The 17,816-nt window shown below is 44.1% G+C and overlaps 3 protein-coding genes across 3 annotated transcripts in view; 1 reads left to right on the plus strand and 2 right to left on the minus strand.

Moving 5' to 3' along the window:
• The window catches only part of LOC308098723 (cytoplasmic phosphatidylinositol transfer protein 1-like), a gene marked incomplete at its 5' end in the record, with an annotated part of 188,967 nt that overhangs the window by 147,249 nt on the left and 23,902 nt on the right, over positions 1-17,816 (plus strand). The window lies entirely within an intron of this gene.
• LOC308098729 (uncharacterized protein) lies at positions 281-4,173 on the minus strand. Its single transcript, XM_080447158.1, has 7 exons — positions 4,044-4,173; positions 3,662-3,763; positions 2,896-3,156; positions 2,773-2,814; positions 1,193-1,354; positions 813-914; positions 281-430 (listed from the first exon to the last, which is right to left on the minus strand). Exons 1-7 carry the CDS (start codon positions 4,120-4,122, stop codon positions 393-395), a joined length of 786 nt encoding a protein of 261 aa, XP_080303284.1. The 5' UTR covers positions 4,123-4,173; the 3' UTR covers positions 281-392.
• On the minus strand, positions 11,477-12,808 carry LOC308098584 (tubulin beta chain-like; the record flags this gene model as incomplete). Its single annotated transcript, XM_080446994.1, has 1 exon — positions 11,477-12,808. The coding sequence occupies one exon, from the start codon at positions 12,806-12,808 to the stop codon at positions 11,477-11,479; it is 1,332 nt and encodes a 443-aa protein (XP_080303120.1).

Below are 17,816 nucleotides of genomic sequence, written 5' to 3' on the forward strand. Positions count from 1 at the left end.
TGATGGTGAGGAGGTGGAAGATGATGGTGAGGAGGTGGAAGATGATGGTGAGGACGGTGGGAGATGTTGGAGAGGAGGTGGAACATGAATCTGTAAAGAGAACAAAAGGCTTTCAGCATCCAAACTGGTTTATCTTATGTTGATAATAGTCAAATAATCTCAAGTCTCACCTGTCACTTCCATCCAGCTCTCTGTTGACTCTCCAATGTCAGAGATGTGACACTTGTAGAATCCTTCATCAGACTTGTAAACACTGTGGATGGTCATCTGACCTGTAGACTCAGTGCTGATGAGGGATCCGTTTTTGTAGAAATCAGCTGGGAGGTCAGAGGATGGTTTACCAGTGGTCTTGTCTTTGGACAGACAGCGTAGTGTGACATCACTTCCCCCCGTCACAGAAGTACAGGACTCGCCAGGATCACATCTGCATCTAGAACAGGGGGGGGGGGGTTTATAGAGGGTCATACTGAGTGAAGAGACACTCATTGGACAACTGAATTGAAACTTGAAACACACAGTACTGAATTATGTTAAAACTGCATGAATGCGGTACACATGACAGACTACTTTAGGGTCCTTGCTTCATCTCAACACAAAAAGGTTCTGTCACAAAATGTTGATTCTTTTTACAGCTGTACTGTTACAATAAAAAATGTTTTTCATGAAGTAATCCACTTCAATGTTGTATCAACTTTTAAAGGAGCCTATTTCTTATTTAGTTGTCTGATATGCACCACTTATTATTGTCACTGATGAAACACATTGCATTGTGTTATAGATATGGACTCAAGTGATGTAATGATTGGTTGTACCAGAGATCATAATGTTGATGGAGCGGCTGAGTTCTCCTGACTTGGACTGACACCAGTAAAGTCCACTGTCCAGACCATACAGGGTTATGGTGCAGGATGCTCCTACACAGAGAGAAAGGGATATCAGTTCAAAGTTATCTATCTATTCGTCCGTCCGTCTATACAGTACTTACACATACATACATACATACATACACACACACACACACACACACAACACACACACACACACACACACACACACACACACACACACACACACACACACACACACACACACACACACACACACACACACACACACACACACACACACACACACACACACACACACACATACATACATACATACATACATACATACATACATACATACATACCTGCAGTGATGCCCCATTCATAGTTGCAGGTTCCATTGCCCTTCCCTCTGGTGTGTCTTTTCACAGACCACTCCAGCATAGAGTTGCCTTTTTCCTCACAGCTCAGTGAGATGGTCTCATGTTTAAAGAACTGACATCTGTCTGGACTGACTGTCAGAGACACTGGATGAAATAAAGAAAGAAAGAAAGAGTTGGCAAGTGTGGTGATCAGGTGTAAGCTGCTATCTGTCATTGTAAATAAGAACGTTAACGTTGGATGAAACAACAACGTCTATAAATGTGACTGTAACATCTTATTCTGTGGGAGACTGTTGAGGATGTATACACACCATTCCTTGGATAACGGAGCAACTCTCCATTTAGACTACGTCAATTTCCACCTAGACTTTCCACCAGACTTTACATTTTCTTCAAAACACACTTTTTGCTAGTACAACAGATATTGTCCAAAACTCACACAAATCACGATACAGTACATTAACTCTGGGGTCATTATGATAAACAGCTATAATTCATCCACATTTTCAGGCAGGAGGTGCCTTTTTTTTATTTACAGAAATGCATGTCTGGTTGATCCCAAATTTGAGTCACACATTCTAAACAACACAGACCCAAAAGCGATTTCACTTCTGCCCTCAGAATTTTGCCTAAAATGCAAAAAGTGGAACCGTGTCAGGCAAATTTCCCCCCGCAGCTTCATCGGGTCCTGACGGCTGCAACCCACGACCTATGCACCCCTGGGTAGGCCACCCAGCCTGGCAGAGATATGTGCTGCACAAAGCACCCCTTTCTAATGTATCTGGTGACCACAAGAAAACAAAACATGTTTTGTCGTGGTCACAAAAACATTTCCATTATGGACTGTCACGCTTCAGCCATAGGCAGGCCATGAGTCATGGGAAGAGTTCTGTTCTCACTACTATTTCAGGTAAATTAATATGGGTGTAAAATGATTGCTTCGGGTGGTGCAGTGGTAAAGTGCCTGACCAGCACCACGTAGGCTGGGGTTTTGAATACACCGCGGACCGCGGTGCATCCGGCTTTGTCGAGCGTCTATACAAACACAATTGGCCCGTGTTCGGGGGAGGGGCGGAGAGGAGGGTGATATTTGTCACTGCATGTATTCCTACGGGCTGGGGGGGAGGGAGGGGGGCTGTTAGAGGGGAGTGTTGGGCAGGAGGAGTAGGACGGAGGCTCTACTTCCTCCCGATGGGGCTCCCCACTGGCAGGTGAGCCAGTGATACAACAGCTGTGACAACACAAATAAATGTCAAATGTGTGTGGGGAGGAATTGGCATAATGACTAAATTGGGGAGAAAAAATTGGTAAAAAGCGCAAAAAATATTGCTTCTGCAGTATTAACTACAGTACGTACAATACTAAAACAGACTATTCAATATTCACTTTCTATGAATCCATATCAAATATTCATTCATTTGTTGATGTGGTTTGTGGTGGAGTTTGAAAAGTACTTAATTAACACTTGCTGTTTATTGGTTGGAACATGTCTCTGAACAATCAGATGTCTTGTCTCACACTACACTACCCAGAATGCAGTGCAAGGAAGTTGTCTGTCTCACCATCTGGTTGAGCCGATGTTGGAGAGGAGGTGGAAGATGAATCTGTAAAGAGAACAATGGCTTTCAGCATCCAAACACTGGTTTATCTTATGTTGATAATAGTCAAATAATCTCAAGTCTCACCTGTCACTTCCATCCAGCTCTCTGGTGACTCTCCGATGTCAGAGATGTGACACTTGTAGAATCCTTCATTGGACTTGTAAACACTGTGGATGGTCATCTGACCTGTAGACTCAGTGCTGAAGAGGTATCCGTTTTTGTAGAAATCAGCTGGGAGGTCAGAGGATGGATTACCAGTGGTCTTGTCTTTGGACAGACAGCGTAGTGTGACATCACTTCCCCCCGTCACAGGAAGTACAGGACTCTCCAGGATCACATCTGCATCTAGAACAGGGGGGGGGGTTATAAAGGGTCATACTGAGTGAAGAGACACTCATTGGACAATTGAATTAAAACTTGAAACACAGTACTGAATTATGTTAAAACTGCATGAATGCGGTAAACATGACAGACTACTTTAGGGTCCTTGCTTCATCTCAACACAAAAAGTTTCTGCCACAAAATGTTTTTTTTATTGCTGTACTGTACTCTGAGGTTACAATACAAAGATTTCTTTCATAAAATAATCCACTTCAATGTTGTATCAAATTTTAAATGAGTGTCTTATTTAGTTGTCTGATATGCACCACTTATTATTGTCACGGATGAAACACATTCCATTGTGTTATAGATATGGGCTCAAGGCTGACTGTTTCACTGTGATGTTATAAACATTTAACATGTGAGTACATACGGATGGAAACATATGGCACTGAAACAATATCTGTGTTAACAATGACAATATCTGTCTAGTGTCTATATCCACTAGTGATGTAATGATTGGTTGTACCAGAGATCATAATGTTGATCGAGCGGCTGAGTTCTCCTGACTTGGACTGACACCAGTAATGTCCACTGTCCAGACTATACAGGGTTATGGTGCAGGATGCTCCTACACAGAGAGGAAGGGATATCAGTTCAAAGTTATCTATCTATTCGTTCGTCCGTCTATACAGTACTTACGTACGTATACGTACGTATATATACATACATACATACATACATACATACATACATACATACACACACACACACACACACACACACACACACACACACACACACACACACACACACACACACACACACACACACACACACACACACACACACACACACACACACACACACACACACACACATACATACCTGTACATACAGTACATACATACCTTCAGTGATGCCCCATTCATTGTTGCAGGTTCCATTGCCCTTCCCACTAGTGTGTCTTTTCACAGACCACTCCAGCATAGAGTTGCCTTTTTCCTTACAGCTCAGTGAGATGGTCTCATGTTTAAAGAACTGACATCTGTCTGGACTGACTGTCAGATATACTGGATGAAAGAAAGAAAGAAAGAAAGAAAGAAAGAAAGAAAGAAAGAAAGAAAGAAAGAGTTGGACAAGTGTGGTGATCAGTGAGCTGCTATCTGTCATTGTAAATAACAACGTTAACGTCGAATGAAACAACAACGTCTATAAATGTGACTGTAACATCTTATTCTGTGGGAGACTGTTGAGGATGTATACACACCATTCCTTGGATAACGGAGCAACTCTCCATTTAGACTCCGTCAATCTCCACCTAACTAGACTTTCCACCAGACTTTACATTTTCTTCAAAACACACTTTTTGCTAGTACAACAGATATTGTCCAAAACTCACACAAAACACAAAGAAAAGCACAAGAAATATTGCTTCTACTAACTACGTACAATACTAATACAGACTATTCAATATTCACTTGCTATGAATCCATATCAATTATTCATTTATTTTGATGTGGTTTGTGGTGGAGTTTGAAAAGTCCTTAATTAACACTTGCTGTTTATTGGTTGGAACATGTCTCTGAACAATCAGATGTCTTGTCTCACACTACATTACCCAGAATGCAGTGCATGGAAGTTGTCTGTCTCACCATCTGGTTGAGCAGGTCCACAGCAGACAAGGAAATACAGCACTGTGTGGACAGACAGACAGACAGACAGACAGACAGACAGACAGACAGACAGACAGACAGACAGACAGACAGACAGACAGACAGACAGACAGACAGACAGACAGACAAGAGAGAGAGAGAGAGACATGCAGGCTTTATGTGGTGAAAACCAGAAAGATGACCAGACATAATCTTATTGTATCCACTGTTATTGAAGTTCATGTACATTTTATCAACTCAGCTCTCCATTTGGTTCAAGTTCAAGTGTCAAAGTGTCCCTGAGCAAGTCACCTATGCAAATATATACAGTGATACAATATGTGACCCGCCCTACTCCAAGCTAGTCTTTTCAGGGACTCAGCAGAAAATTTTTATTAATCATCGTCACAACCAGTCATTTGTAGTTTGTTAATTTCCAGCCTGGGCTTCCATTTGCTCCAGATAAAAAACTAAACCGTGCATCCAATACTTTTAACAATGTTTGGTAACAAAACAAGGATTTCTGAGCTGTCTCTTTAAATACATTTTCTGAAACTGAGTGCAAAGCAGAGTGTGAAAAGTGTTCAACAAATAACGTTTAGATTAATTTGATGAAACTAAAATAAGATTGAAATAAAGTACTCACATGATATTATGTAGCTTGATGCAAATTTCATCTCGACGAGCCTACTAACTGAAAGTGACTGAGTGAGATGTTGTGGTTTGACATCCGTACTGTACGTATACCGCTCTGTAGCTTGTCCATTTCCTTTTGGTAACATGTTTTTCAGCGATAGTTCAGTCTTCTTTCACTTTCTCCCCGCCGTTTGGTGCCCCCTAAGGTTGATGCCCTGTGCTTCAGCACCAAAAGCCCTTCCATTAATCCTGCACTGATGCCACCTTGGGTCACATGACTAGTGCACCCTGTCCATCAGTGGTTCTCAACCTTTTCAGGCTGTGACACACAAAAATAATCATAATTTAACTGGGGACCCCCCAAAATAATCATATTTGAACTGGGGACCCCCACACTGACAAGCACGTGGAATTGTAGGAGTTGAGGCATTACATTTAGTTTGACTCGTTCCACAGATAAATATGGTGAAAATAGCAGATCTACAAAAAATATGCCTCTTTCTTATATTTTTTGACAATTTGGCCATTGTTGACAAGTTTTTATTGTATAGTTTGGTGATTGCTTTTGATGCAGTGATGGTCTTTTTTCTTACCTTTCTTTTGTTGATTTAAGGTCTTAAAAGCCCTTAAATTGTACTGTCATCTCGGGACCCCCCAAAATCATGTGGGGATCCCCCCGGGGGTCCCGGCCCACAGGTTGAGAACCGCTGATTTACAAGAATTATGTGTACTTGTGTGACAGAGACCCACTGGCACACAAGTACACACAACAGTGTGTCACCTCACACAACCAAGTACACTATATCAAGTCAATGTTTCCCACGCTATGCCTATTAGTAAAAAAATAAATAAAGGCTTACTTTTGATGGACTTTTTTTTAAATACATTTAACAAAGGTACAATATATATTATATATTTAAACATTTTACCATCAACCACCTGCTGAAATGAATTATGACCATTGACCAGTGCCGACTGGTTGAGAAACAATGATCTACACACCAGTGGTTCTCAATTATTTTCATGCCAAGGACCCCCAAAAGCATTTGGCTGCAGACACTCATTTGAAAATACCAGGGAGCCCTATAAGAGAAGATGGGTGTGTGCGTGCATGCGTGCGTGCATGCGTGTGTGTGTGTGTGTGTGTGTGTGTGTGTTCAATTAAGTTCACGTAATGGTTTTGCCCACAAAATTTACTGCTGTGGGAAATCACCTCAGGACCCGTTGGGTAAGAGCACTGTGCTATGCACGCACGCACGCACGCACGCACGCACGCACGCACGCACGCACGCACGCACGCACGCACGCACGCACGCACACACACACACACACACTCTCCCTTTCTCTCCCTGACAGTGCATATTCTGCAGCTCACTGGAACAATGCTGCAGGCACTGAAACACGTCATGTTGTCACATTAATGGTCCCAGTCTCCCAGATGTACTTTCTCTACTAGTTGCCTTCATTATTTGCACTAGCCCTCGAGGCTGACATCTGCTGTCCGACTTTCTTAAAGTCTAACTTTTAAAACTTTTTCAAAGTCATTTTGTATAATCACAATATTTCACTAGTATATTGTTCACCATTCCACATAAAAATGTTTTTGCCAACTTCTATAAACACTATTAATTGAACACTATTTGAGGCGCAGTGCTCCCCCATGCAGCTCAGCCCGGGGGCCCACCGCTGCTCCCCCACGCAGCTCTGCCATGAGGCCCACCGCTGCTACCCCACACAGCTCTGCCGTGAGGCCCACCGCTGCTACCCCACGCAGCTCTGCCATGAGGCCCACCGCTGCTCCCCCACGCAGCTCTGCCATGAGGCCCACCGCTGCTCCCCCACGCAGCTCTGCCATGAGGCCCACCGCTGCTCCCCCACGCAGCTCTGCCATGAGGCCCACCGCTGCTCCCCCACGCAGCTCTGCCATGAGGCCCACCACTGCTCCCCCACGCAGCTCTGCCATGAGGCCCACCACTGCTCCCCCACGCAGCTCGGCCCTGCAGGGGCCATTTATCTCAATGGGTCTCCTGGCACAGCTCGGTGCTTACAGGGCCTTGAAGGTGACATTTTTAATGGAAGCCTATGATCTGATGTATGATATTTATCGGTGCTCTGTTTACCGCGTCGCTGGATGGCGGGCGGGGGATTTATCAAAGCGACAGCTGAAGTACCGGCGATAAATGGATGTGTACTCTCTCAGCTGAGGCGCAGTACAGTATTAATGCTCACTGTACTGAATGGACTTACGGTTTAACCCATTGAGACCTGAAGCCGATTCTACATGTCTCCTAAATCCCAACAGTTTTCTGAAAAACGTATGTTTCTATATCAGTGGTGCTCAATCTTTTTCATGTCAAGGACCCCCAAAATTATATGTATTTGGCCGCAGACCCCAGTCAAAATATTTTGTTCCAGGGACCCCCCAGAAGCAAAGATTTGAGTTAAAAATGTTTGCTTTAAAAATACATATATTCAAAGATTTGCACACATTTTCACGATTTTTCAAAAATAGCAGATCTACAAGCTCATAGCGCGGCACTCGGTGCCGCGCTATGAGCTTGTATATCTGCTATTTTTGAATAGCCTAAAGTGTAAAATAATGCTTTTTAGCTCAAATCTAAAAATGACACAGTTCCAGGTATTAATGGGTTAATGATGTGAGCTGCTGAGAGCTGTGCAGGTCCTCTTTTGTTATTGTTGACAATTATTATGAAGCAGCTTTATTACTTATTGAACACTAGCATTTTATTGGACGTTCATACGATATGAAAAAAATCCTTCGGGCTTGGTATTGGGGGGCCTTGAGAGATTTTCCAGCCTTTTAGCCAGAAGTTTGCTGTTGGCATCAGTGCTTATTATAAGCGTCTTTGGGCATCTTTTTCTGTATAGTTGCTTGTAAATATTGATAGTTGGCCGGTTGCCTTTTTTGGGGCTTTGTTGGAGCCAGCATACAATTATCGTTTATTCTGTTTTGTTTTATTTTATACTCATGGTCAGTGTTGCCAGATTCTGTGAGAGAAACAAGCAACCAGGTCTAGGAAAACCAGCCCAAAAGAAGCGACTATGGACCACATGAGCACTTTAACATATACATCAGCTATTTGAAAATAGCAGATCTACAAGCTCACAACGCGTCGCGATGCGACGCGTTGTGAGCTTGTAGATCGGCTATTTTCAAATAAAATCTTGCGGGGAAATTATAATAAGCAGATCTGGCAACCCTATATGGTGCAGAGGTGTGGCATTGTTAATCACCATGGTAACCACCACAGGGGGCGGTTACTCATTTATACTTGGCAGTGGGTGATGAGAGCCAGGTGTGCAATGGGGAAAAGGCCACTCAGTTTTTGACCGTGATCATGTTGCCATGCAGGTTGTCCTTCAATCTTTTCTTGTATGAGTTCTGTTACCTACGATCACGCATGATCACGCATCATATGCGTTCTGATGATGGAAAGAACGCATATTATGTTAAATAAACGGATTGACGTATCCGAAATGATGCAACAGCTCTGGACATTGAATTCGTCATGCACGTGTCTAGCCTCGATCTCCAGGCTTTTATTGCTTAGTTTTGCTAAAAAATAAAAGCCTGGCCCAACTATAGCCTGTACTGGGTATGAGGAAGTGTTTCATTTCCCAACCAACCAGAGTGCAGTGGGCGTCGCTCGTAATGTTGTGTTAACGGGGCGGGGGTTGACGGACAGATCGGTGAACCAATGGGATCAGGCGCCGTCTCTCGCCGGCTCTATACACACGCCCCTTTATACACGAAATCAGGAGGGTTGCAGCAGGCTAGCACGTGTCTGACTAAAAGTCAACCCATGCAGTTGCCCCTCGGAGTAATAGCTACAGGTAAAGGTGCAAGTGTAGTTGCTTATTTGGGCTTGCTTCCTAAATGTTGTTTAAACCAGTGGTTCTCAAACACTTTCTTGTCCGGGACCCCCAAATTAATATGTATTTGTCCACGGACCCCCTCCCCCCCAAATATTTTGTACCGGGAAAGGGAACCCCGTACCAGATTTGTGTTGTTAAAATGTAAAAAAAAAAATCTTTCATCAAATAATTTTTCACTAGCAGATGTACAGCAATGCGACGCGTTGTGAGCTTGTAGATCGTCTGTTTTCAAATATCCGACGCTTATTGGTTTAAAGTGCTAATGTGGCCTAGTCGCTTTACTCGCTTCTTTTGGGCTTGATTTCATAGACCCATGGTTGCTTATTTCTCTCGCAAAATCTGGCAGCACTGGTTGGGATAAGCATGCTGGGTGTTGGAGTTACTAGCTTCCAGTGTATATGTCACAGGGAAAATGGCATTCCAGGGAAATTGACAGGGGAGCGCTTGTTTTATAGGCACGGGGCGGTGCTGCGAGGCGGGGCTTTGATGTGAGGACGACGACCACAACAACAACATACTAACCAGGAAGCTACGCTAGGGGAACTCTGAAAATAAAATGGATAATATGAGAGAAATACTCAAGTAAAGTACGAATACCTCAAAATTGTACTTGAGTAAATCTACTTTGTTACTTTGCACCACTAGTAACAAGCCTCAGTGGCGCACTTCGATAATCATTGGACTCCCCACCCACTACCACTGGGAGCCGGGGTTTGACTCCAGCTTGGGACATTACTTTTTCAAACAACCGCGGACTACTTTTTTTTCGCTGATAAAGTATAGTTTTGGACCATGACGGTAGGCGCTCCGACTTAGCAGACCTTGAGGCCGAGGAGTCGCGCCCGAGCGCCTCCAGGCGCGAGTGCCCGCGACGACCGGCCGATGGTCTGCTAGTCGACTTAAGCGCCGTCCGAGTTATGTACCGATAGGCACAGAATCGTAAATGATGTTGTGTGGGGACTGCGTTTGCCCCAAGTGCCACTCACTGCACTAACATAGCCCGCCAGGCCCGCCCCCTGGAGTGTGTGTGTGTGTGTGTGTGTGTGTGTGTGTGTGTGTACACGCGCGCGTGTGCGCATGCGTGTGTGCGTGCTGGTTTGTGCATGCGTGCGTGTGTGGTGTGGGGCTCATGTCTGGCTTGCATTGCCCTCTAGCGTTGATTCTACAGAATTGCATGAGGGGCATGAAAACAAGCGTACCCCTTTCAATTTCCCTGGAATGCCATTTTCCCTGTAACATATACACACACGCGCAGCAAGTGTGTTCATACCCTCTTCCACACCATCTGTCCTGGTATCACATCTGTCCTTGGTCACAGTGTACAGACATTCAGGAGTTGTTTATTTACTTTATTTTGTTTATTAACATTAAGACATTTTATTTTTAAATTGTATTTTTCAGCTTTATTTGCTTAATGTTTTATGTAAAAGATTTGAATGGCCTTGTTGAAATGTGCCATACAAATAAACTCGCCTTGCCTTTAAATCCACAGGAAACCACAGCCTCGTATTTTTATATTATTTTATATTATATTATAATATTGCTCTATATTAGAGTTGTTACACAATCTTTTTATTGTTCGCTCAGGATTTTTCTTTATTTTGACAACACTGTTTCTGTCCAGTTTTGAAGCAAATACTTTGCAATGATCAGAAGGTGCTATGCATTTGGTTGTATTGGTTTAGTGATTGACTTTTGACACCCTTAGTGTCTTTTGATGCATGTGATCATTTTTGATTGCTTTAGTTTGTTGTTGTTTTCCAGGGACAGTATAGTGTTATGAGAATTTCTTCTTTTTGTTTTACTATTTTGGGGATTACTTTAGAGAAATGCTTCTCAACTTTTTGTATTGTGAGCTTGTAGATCTGCTATTTTCAAAAGATTTGTATACATTTGAAAACTTGAAATGGGACATTCTGCATAATGAGTATTTTTACTTTTGGTACTTTTTAAGAACATTTTGATGCCAATGCTTTTGTACTTTTACTCGAGTACATTTTGTACATTGTACTTGTAACAGAGTATTTCTGTATTGCAGTATTGATACTTTTAGAGTTCGAGTTTCAGGAAATGCATCCAAGCGAATGAGAAAACCTCTAATAGAAGATTTAGGCCCTATAACCCTTCTAAACCCCCCTATAACCGTTAGGGGGTCCTTAGATATCGTCGTCCTCCTCCTCATCCTCTGGCTCCTCCTCGGCGCTGGCGTCCTGGTACTGCTGGTACTCCGACACCAGGTCGTTCATGTTGCTCTCGGCCTCGGTGAACTCCATCTCGTCCATGCCCTCGCCCGTGTACCAGTGCAGGTAGGCCTTGCGGCGGAACATGGCCGTGAACTGCTCCGAGATGCGCTTGAACAGCTCCTGGATGGCCGTGCTGTTGCCGATGAAGGTGGAGGCCATCTTGAGGCCGCGCGGCGGGATGTCGCAGACGGCCATCTTGCTGTTGTTGGGGATCCACTCGATGAAGTAGCTGTTGTTCTTGTTCTGCACCTTGAGCATCTCCTCCTCCACCTCCCGCATGGACATGCGGCCGCGGAACATGGACGCCACGGTGAGGTAGCGGCCGTGGCGCGGGTCGCAGGCGGCCATCATGTTCTTGGCGTCGAACATCTGCTGGATGAGCTGCGGCACGGTGAGCTGCACGTACTGCTGGCTGCCGCGGCTGGTGAGCGGCGCGAAGCCCAGCAGGAAGAAGTGCAGCCGGGGGAAGGGGATCATGTTGACGGCCAGCTTCCTCAGGTCGGCGTTGAGCTGGCCGGGGAAGCGCAGGCAGGTGGTCACGCCGCTCATGTTGGCCGAGACCAGGTGGTTGAGGTCTCCGTAGGTGGGCGTGGTGAGCTTCAGGGTGCGGAAGCAGATGTCGTACAGGGCCTCGTTGTCCATGCAGAACGTCTCGTCCGTGTTCTCCACCAGCTGGTGGACGGACAGCGTGGCGTTGTACGGCTCCACCACCACGTCCGACACCTTCGGGGAGGGCACCACGCTGAACGTGTTCATGATCCGGTCGGGGTACTCCTCGCGGATCTTGCTGATCAGCAGGGTGCCCAGGCCCGAGCCGGTTCCGCCTCCCAGGGACTGGGTGAGCTGGAAGCCCTGGACGCAGTCGCAGTTCTCGGCCTCTTTCCTCACCACGTCCATGACGGAGTCCAGCAGCTCCGCTCCCTCGGTGTAGTGGCCCTTGGCCCAGTTGTTGCCGGCGCCCGTCTGACCGAAGACAAAGTTGTCCGGCCTGAAGATCTGACCGAAGGGACCGGACCTCACCGCGTCCATGGTGCCCGGCTCCAAGTCCACCAGCGCGGTGCGAGGGACGAACTTGCCGCTCGTCGCTTCGGTGTAGTAGACGTTGATCCTTTCCAGTTGCAGGTCGCTGTCGCCGTTGTAGGTCCCGGTGGGGTCGACACCGTGCTCGTCACTTATGACCTCCCAAAACTTAGATCCGATCTGATTGCCGCACTGGCCGGCCTGCATGCTGACTATTTCCCTCATGATGTCGAATGAATTCCAAAACCTTCTCGGCAACAAATGTAAATAATAAGATATACTTCTATGCTTCTATACTTCTATCAACGCTTCTCTCCTTCGCTCTGTCTCTTGTTTTCTCTCTGTCCTCCTTCGAAGGGCTATATATCTGACCGAAACTCAGGCCTGACGTCACATACAATGCAAACCATTGCCTGACGACACTGATTTGCACAGTGTAGCAGAGTGGACCGGAGCCTCTGGGCCCTATTTTCGCCGGTGCCTTACCCATTATCCCATTATCCCTTATCCCCTTTTTAAAAAGATTTTCAAATAGTTCAAATAGCCAATCTACAAGCTCACACTGTGTCGATGTAGATCGGCTAGTTGAACTATTTAAAAATGTTTTTAAAAACAGTAAAAAAAAAATGGCAAAGAAGTTTAGGGATAATGGGTAAGGGCACTGGTGAAAATAGGGCCCTCTGTCGGAAGACCAAAAAGCGTGATATCTCCCGTGGCCAGGGTGGATTCCCCTTGAGGCTATTAGTGGATAAGATTTTTTTTTTCCAGTGGTGTAAAGTGACTAAGTACATTTACTCAAGTACAGTGCTTAAGTACAATTTTGAGGTATTTTTTTACTTTACTGGAATGTTTCCAATTTTCAGTACTTTTATTTCTACTCCACTACATCTCAGAGGCAAATATTATACTTTTTACTCCACTACAAATATTTGATTACAAAACATACATTAACCACTTCAGCCCTATATACATTTCGGCTATTTGAAAATAGCCGATCTGCAAGCTCACAATGCGTCGCATGAGCTTGTGGATCTGCTATTTTCAAAAGATTTCTATACATTTGAAAACTTGAAATGGGACATTCTGCATAATGAGTACTTTTACTTTTGGTACTGTAAGTGCATTTTGATGCCAATATTTTGTACTTTTACTCTAGTACATTTTGAATTCCGGACTCTTACTTGTAACAGAGTATTTCTGTATTGCAGTATTGATACTTTTACTTAAGTAAAACATGTCAGTACTTTTTCCACCACTGTTATTTTCTCTATTCATTGTATGAGAAGTATGTGTGTGCGTGCGTGCGTGCGTGTGTGTGAGGGGGGGGGGGGGGGGGCAAGGAAAAAAAGGTCGGGGACCACTGGGATAATTGAATGGCGTTTTCATGTAAATCCTCCTTCCTGTCAGTCTGTGATTTACAGACATGTTCTCAATCGCTTGCATCCATTCCTTAAAACTCTAACCTCATTCTCAGTCCCTCAAAAGCACCAAAACGCCCCCACGCCATTAAGACGATTGCATTGGCCAATATACCTGTTTGTTTTAATGATCAATCAATCGATTGTGTTCCGGCTTGGAATCAATGGAACTAACGTAGTATACTTTTAAAGTTCCTATATTTATCGGTATCACCGTGAAAACTACGTTTTTCCAGGATTGAAAGGAAAACAATACCAGGACATATTTGGAACATCATTTGTTTATATTAATTAATGTTATATTATCACTAAAATCTTTGTGTTTTGCCAATTATTTTGGGGCCCACTTGCAATGGCCACCAGTGGTCCCCGGCCCACAGATTGAGAATCGCTGCACTATTTTTTCACTAAATAAATGATCATAGTGTAGACTGTAGATGCATTCGGCTTTGTCAGTCCAGTCCAAAACACATTTTTTTCCCTCCTTTTGGCTACTGTATGTACATTTCACATTCACATTCACATTGACTTACTTTATTTGTTTATTTAGACGGGACAGAGCATATTAATGAACAGTACATAATAATATAATGCAAATGCATCTGATTTTGTAAGCAGTGATGCAAATTTTCATCCGACCGCAGTCCCCACAAAAAACTATTAGAACAAGGAACAATAAAATACATTACAACATAACAGAGCATATACAGTATTGTTGTATTTGTTTACTGTTGAGAGAGAGAGAGAGAGAGAGAAAGAAATACATTGTTCACAGCATGCACATTATACTTCCATATTTACCACTTACTGATATTTTGCGTTTTAAGTTTTGAAAAGCAAAGTCTGGTGGAATTCACCTGCTCTTTATGACAGAAAAGATTATGAAAAATCCCAGATTGGGAGCTTCTCTTTTTCTGGGAGTGTCATGATACCTGCTTTTACATTCAATCTGCTAGAGCTATGAGCTTGTAGATCTGCTATTTTTGAAAAATCCCTGGCCCAAAATGTTTTTGAGATGGGGGGGGGGGTCCGCAGCCAAATACATAGGGGTCCTTGACATGAAAAGGTTTGAGAACCGCTGGTGTGGAGCCGAGGACTCAAACCTGCTCTCTTGTTATTTTATAACACTGCTCCAAGCGTTTTGTGTGTGTTTTTCTTTTTTCTATTTTTTTTTTGGGGCGGGGGGCATACTTAGTGATGCAGAAAATTACAACTGTGCTTCTCTATCCATACATCATGGTACTGTAACGGAGGCTGGCAAAGTCACGAGTCACTAAGTGAGGACATGAACTTAGAAATAGATGGATAAAGAAGGTGGTGTGAGCGAGGCAGACGAGAAGAAGTAGCCTGGCATTGATGCCAGACTGAGATGACGTTGGATTCACTCACATGTTCATGTGAGTGAATCCAACGTCATCTCAGTCTGGCAATGCCAGGCTAGAGGAGAAGGGGGAAACGAAGGGGAAACACGTGATATGAAAAAAAGGAGTAGGTATGCATTATTGAAATAACAATTTGAAGAGGGTGAGGTTGTTGTTGCTGTGTTGTTCCATCTGTGTGGGCCATTCGTTGCCTGAACAAAATAATGTTATTTAGATTGTTTAGACAGAAGCCAGGTTCATTGTTTACCTGGTATATAGTTTCAAAAGTACAGAGTTGTATTTAGATGGCATGTTGTTTAGACAGATGCTACAGTAGGTTCATTGTTTACCTGGGATGCTCGTTTCTTTGAGGCACTACATTGTTCTCTCTGCGCTCTACTTATGTGACTACAGTATACTTGTAAATGAGAGAGAGAGAGAGAGACTCAGAGAGAGAGAGAGAGAGACTCAGAGAGAGAGAGAGAGCATGAATTATTCACAGCCTGAGCAAGAGCCAGTGGTTTGTCCTCTAGTCATCCTACTATAAATTTAAAGAACCTCTGTCCTTCCATTCCGTCACTCGGTCATTCTGTCTGATCTGCATTTTTCTCCTCAGTGGGTTGAGTAATTGATCTGAACTTCCACACAAGCATTGACCATTAGCATATATGCAGACAGTGACGGAGCCCATTTTGACTTTCCCCACACTTGTGTAAACACCGGATATTATATATCCCTCAGGCTATAGGATTTGTAAACGAAGACACATCAAAACGTCAATCACCTATGCAAAATAATAAGTACGTGCAGACCAGTCGAGCGCTCCAGTAATTTATTTGGGGTGTGTGTGTGTGTGTGTGTGTGTGTGTGTGTGTGTGTGTGTGTGTGTGTGTGTGTGTGTGTGTGAGCGTGAGTGCGTGCGCGCGTGCGTGCGCTCGCATCAATGGGTTGTTCTGTTGTGTCCTTGCGCCTGAATCGAATTCCCGACTTAAAATAATCATACTTGCTCCATAATGGAAAGACGTTAACGACTTTCGACATCCCTATTGTCGTTATAGGTGGACATTCTCGAAATATAGCAGTTAATAGCAGTCATATCACACTGAGCCCAATTCCCAGCACAGAAGCAACTCCACTGTCACGTCACCTGCATGTGACACCTGTCATTGTCACCTGTCTCCATTCCTTGTTTCTTGTGGTTGGAGGTACAGTAGAGGTGTGAGTGATAACCCCTCCAAACACTCACACCATCGCTACAGCTTTTTCTGCTTGTTTTTCTTTCCACTGGCTTAACACAGCTATGTGTGTGGCAGGAGCTCTGTAGTGTGTCTGAATCCTCAACCATGTGGCCCCTGAGCGGCGGTGGGCAAAGTACTCAACCCAAGTACTTGAGTCAAAGTATAGATACTCCTGGTGAAATATTAAATTCAAAACAAATTTGTACTTGAGTTAGAGTACTGGAGTACTTTTTAATTACATTTTGTTTTTAATATGCATTGCTGTATTGAAAAAAAATCCAGAAATGTTCACTATATTTGAAATAGGGGATAAAGGGATAGTTCACCCACAAAATGACTTTTTTTTTAATCGATTAGTCACCCCATGGAGTTTAGTTTTTGTTGCATTCCTAAGACAATAATTTGATGACCGGCAGCGGTTCCGGTAGGAGACACAATTAAGAGTCTCCTTTGTGTCTCCTACCGGAACCGCTGCCTACCGGTCCGCTGGTCATCAAATTATTGGCTTAGGAATGCCACAAAAACAAAAAAATATGAGTACGGTATGGGTGAGTAATCGAAAGAGAAAAAGATTATTTTGGGCTGAACCATCCCTTTACGTGGTGGTCTTTGAAACAGAGTAAAAGTAAAAGTACTTGGTATCCTGTGCACCGCTGCCCCTGAGCATGTGACACAGCTAATAGCTGGGCATTGTTGGCCCCTAGCTGCGGGCATTCCGGTCACAGCGGTTGTTCCAGGATCACGTGTCATTTTCCCATGCATGCCTACAAATAGTCCCTCCATGCATGCGGGGCTCGGAAATCTTCCGCTCTGAAAGCCCCCCGTCTGACTCTGGCTGCCTGGCCAGGCTTGGCTTGGCTCCTATAGCTTGGCCTGGCTTGGCTTTTCCAAATGAGCGGAAAAAATAGCTGCCCGGCACATGTGACACCATTCCAGTCAATCGAGGGGACCCAAAGTGTCGTGGTCACGGAGCCAAGTGGGTCAGTAGGTGACGAGTGAAGCACTTATATGTGGTCGCTGAGTGACCGGCGACCACTCATAGACGTCTGTGGTTGGGACAGGGACTACTCCTATAGCTCAGGGGGTTTCAAACCGTTGCATGTCATGGACAGTGGTGGAAAAACACAATTTCTTTACTTAAGTAAAAGTATCAATGCTGCAATGTAGAAATTTAGAAATTCAAAATTTACCTCAGCAGAAGTACAAAAGTATTGGC

The sequence above is a fragment of the Gymnoscopelus braueri genome, assembly GCF_963280865.1.
Source record: "Gymnoscopelus braueri genome assembly, chromosome: 13".
Classification (NCBI taxonomy): Eukaryota; Metazoa; Chordata; class Actinopteri; order Myctophiformes; family Myctophidae; genus Gymnoscopelus; species Gymnoscopelus braueri.

Excerpts from the sequence above, each read along its gene's own strand:
- LOC308098729 (XM_080447158.1), bottom strand. The coding sequence starts at position 4,122 with ATGCTGGAGTGGTCTGTGAAAAGACACACTAGTGGGAAGGGCAATGGA. Across the intron at positions 3,157-3,661 it reads GATCAACATTATGATCTCTG|ATGCAGATGTGATCCTGGAG; the intron begins GTACAACCAATC and ends CCCCTGTTCTAG. Across the intron at positions 1,355-2,772 it reads AACATCGGCTCAACCAGATG|TGTCTCTGACAGTCAGTCCA; the intron begins GTGAGACAGACA and ends TATTTCATCCAG.